General features: G+C 64.0%; 1 protein-coding gene across 1 annotated transcript in view; it reads right to left on the minus strand.

Annotated features, from left to right (window-relative positions):
• Window positions 1–3716, minus strand: part of SLC35E4 (solute carrier family 35 member E4) — an 11040-nt gene extending 7324 nt beyond the window's left edge. Inside the window, exon 1 of the mRNA XM_056821490.1 lies at window positions 1816–3716. Coding sequence (XP_056677468.1) covers window positions 1816–2452 — 637 coding nt within the window. The 5' untranslated portion in view covers window positions 2453–3716. The remainder of the gene's footprint in view (window positions 1–1815) is intronic.
• Between the last annotated feature and the right edge of the window lie 76 nt (window positions 3717–3792).

Genomic DNA, 3792 nt, shown 5'->3' on the forward strand with positions numbered 1-3792 from the left:
GTGGAGGGATGTGGCTATACTTCCTTTCAGTCGTCCTCCAAATAAACCAATCAACATCCTACTTTGGAAATAGTGTCCTCCTGTCCCCACAGGGCCATGGATGAGCTCGAGGTCTTGGGGTTTCAGGACCTCCTCCAGTCCCCCCAAACACAGACCAGCAGGCCAGGAGCCATCATCCACTAGGGCCCTCCCTTAAATCCTGGGGAGAACTGCAACATCTCCCCATTCCAGGACCTCAGGTAAAAGCAGGAACTGAGCCATTCCCAGCCCTGTGGAGTTCTGGACTTCACTGTGTACATGAAGGGCATCTCTGGGGGCCGGCCTGGTCTCCACTCAATGCTTATGACTCAGGATAGGCTGCCTAAGGATGGACGCAAGCACAGAATGAATGTCTCGGTAGAGGCCCCTCAGTACAGCCTGGAGCCAAGCTCCCTGTCTTTATAATGTGCTCAGATAAAGTTCTAGACCTCCAGAGATGGGGAACCAGGACCTAAGGAGATCCAAGCTTTTCCCGACATCACACCTAAACAGCCTTTCCTCCCTTCACCTCGTCCCTGCTCACAGTTCTGCTCGCTGGGGCCGAGTAGAAAGAACTTCATCTTGTGGTCCAATGGGGGGTGCTGGGGGGGGAGGGCCTCTGGATTTGGAATTTAAGGACTTGGGTTCCTATTCTGACCTTGCCCAGCTACTTCTTATCTGTGACACTGGATAAGTCCCTTCCTCTTCTGGGCCTGTTTCCTCTCCCATCCTGAGGTAGCTAGAGAATGTCAGGGGGTGAGAAGGGCCTTAGAACTGGGAATGTCAGGGCTGGAAGATGCCTTAGAATAGAAGGGCCTTTAGAACAGAAAATATCTGAGCCAGGAAATTTCTTAGACCATAGACTGTCAGAGCTAGAGAGGCCTTAGAAGTCTAGAACAGGAGGTGCCGGGGCTAGAGGAGCCTAGAACAGGGGTACCGGGGCTAGAGGAGCCTAGAACAGGGGGTGCCGGGGCTAGAGGAGCCTAGAAAAGGGCGTGCCGGGGCTAGAGAAGCCTAGAACAGGGGGTGCTGGGGCTAGAGGAGCCTAGAACAGGGGTACCGGGGCTAGAGGAGCCTAGAACAGGGGGTGCCGGGGCTAGAAGAGCCTAGAACAGGGCGTGCCGGGGCTAGAGGAGCCTAGAACAGGGGGTGCTGGGGCTAGAGGAGCCTAGAACAGGGGGTGCCGGGGCTAGAAGAGCCTAGAACAGGGCGTGCCGGGGCTAGAGGAGCCTAGAACAGGGGGTGCTGGGGCTAGAAGAGCCTAGAACAGGGGCACCGGGCTAGAGGAGCCTAGAACAGGGCGTGCCAGGGCTAGAGGAGCCTAGAACAGGGGTACCAGGCGAGAAGAGCCTAGAACAGGGGGCACCGGGGCTAGAGGAGCCTAGAACAGGGGTACCGGGGCTAGAGGAGCCTAGAACAGGGGGTGCTGGGGCTAGAGGAGCCTAGAACAGGGGGTGCCGGGGCTAGAAGAGCCTAGAACAGGGGGCGCCGGGGCTAGAGGAGCCTAGAACAGGGGGTGCCGGGGCTAGAAGAGCCTAGAACAGGGGGCGCCGGGGCTAGAGGAGCCTAGAACAGGGGGTGCCGGGGCTAGAAGAGCCTAGAACAGGGGGCGCCGGGGCTAGAGGAGCCTAGAACAGGGGGTGCCAGGGCTAGAGGAGCCTGGAACAGGGGGTGCCAGGGCTAGAAGGGGCCTGGGCACACCTGTGAGGCTCAACCCTCTCAGGTCCCAGATTTGGAGACTGCTTTGGCACTTGTGGGGCAGCAGGGTGCCCAGCACAGCAGGCAATGGGTACTCACTTTGCTGCACAGATTTGAGGCCTCGGAGGAACGTGGCAGCGAAGAGGAAGCAGCAGCCAGTGCGGTGGAAGTGCATCTCGCCCAGGATGCTGCAGGCAGCGCCCAGGCAGATGGGCCCCATGGCAGCATACTGCAGGGGGTGATGGCGCCTGCCCAGGATGGCCTTGGACAAGGCCAGGGTGAAGAGCGGGGTGGTGGTGTAGACCATCTGGGCGAAGTCCAGGTGCACGTAGGTGAGGCCCAGGTTCCCGCAGGCCACGGCGGCACAGAAGGTCAGGCTGAGTAGGAAGAGCCTCCTCTTGGCCCGCGCAGGGAGCGGCCGGTGTGCCCGGTGCCTGGCCAGCGGGTAGCCCAGCAGCACGGCGGTCAGCATGTGGAGGGCGGACAGCAGCAGCGGGTAGCGGAAGCCGTGCACGGCGAACAGCCACTTGTTGAGGCTGGACATGCCGGTGCCCGTGGCCAGCCACACCAACACGGTGGCCAGCACACGCCCGGGGCTGCCTGCCGCTGGCCACTGGCCCTCACCCTGCCCCTGGGCCCGCGGGGCCCGCCGCCAGGGCAGCAGAAGGGTGGCGGCCGGAGCTCCATGGGTCGAGCTCATCCCTGCTTCATGGTCCCTCCGGGAGCAGATGCACATGGGGGCCCCCGGGGCCGGCTGCCCGGCCAGCCACACGGGCAGCGGCTCCCTGGGGGAGCACGGGCCTCGGGGGAGGATGCCGGGCCGATCTCCAAGCGCAGTTAAGGCCAGGACACAGCGGGCAGTGACGGCGCTAATGCCCCCCCACCCCTGCAGCGCGGCTCAGGCCGCTGCTGCTCTCTTACTCCAACCCCGGCCGCCTCCCCCATCCGGGACTGGCGCACAGCGGAGGGAGGGCAGGGCCGCCCCAGGACACGCCCATGAACACGCCCCCGCCCCGCCCGGGCTCCGCCGGGCCGCCCCCATTGGCCAGAGCCACCGGTTGCTGTGGAAACCGCCCAGGGAACCCTCCCCATCCCGCCCTACCAGCTGAAGCTGCCAGTTGCCATGGTGACGGGGACCAGGCCCAGGGGCTAGAGCACGTGCTGGCTGGAAGCCCCCTCCCCAGACTGGCTCCTAAGGGCAGGCAGTGGGCCTGGTCCTTCTCGTCAGTGTCGGCCCCTCCCTTAGAGTGCCTTGCCCACACCCGGCGGCGGCTGCTGCGGCGGCGGCGCTCTGGGCTCCTGGAGGTGGCGTCATGGGACTAGAGGAAGTTCTTCACTTTGCCCTCTGCCTCCCATTACTTCAGCGGTGCCCTGGGCCTGGTCCCAGCTCCCGCGGGCATGGCAGGCCGGCCCTGCCCATCCTTGGCCCCATCTCCCGGGTTCTTGCGAGCTTTCAGGAGAGGGGGAGGCCCGGCTCCCTTCCCACATCCTACCCGGCTCGCGGCCGCCTCCTTTCCCATGGTCCCTCCTCTCAGGGGTGCACCCACCTCTGGGCAGGAACAGGGACCCACAACAGGAAGGAGAGTCATCCTCCTTGGCCTGAGCCTGGGTGGGGAGCAGGGAAAACTGAGTCACTGCAGCTGGGCTTGAGCAGGCCCCGGGAGCCAGGCCCTGCCGGGGCTAGACCAGGGCTGTACATTCCATCCCTTCGGCCTTCATCCTCTGAGGTCCGGCCAGCCCTTTGGGGGATCCACGATCCAGGGGCCCACCCAGGTTGAAGCTGTATTCGCAGACTGGGAGAGGCCTATGGCAGCAGCCTCCCCCTGCTGGTCAGGGAAGAGACAGGCCCAGGCCCAGCCAGCTCCACACCCGGGCCCTCTCAGGATGGGCCTGCCCAGCCAGTGCTCCTTTGGCTCCCATCCCTGCCTCTTCCTTCCGGGGATTCCCTGGGCTTTGGGCCTCCTTCCTAGGAAGTGTGGCTGGGAGAGGCCCCCACCCCCACCCCCACCCCAGGGCCAGTGGTCTGTCTCTCCATCCTCCCAGACAGGACTCCAGAACAAGCAGCCACGCCCAGGC

This window comes from Monodelphis domestica, chromosome 3 (genome assembly GCF_027887165.1).
Source record: "Monodelphis domestica isolate mMonDom1 chromosome 3, mMonDom1.pri, whole genome shotgun sequence".
Taxonomy (NCBI): Eukaryota; Metazoa; Chordata; class Mammalia; order Didelphimorphia; family Didelphidae; genus Monodelphis; species Monodelphis domestica.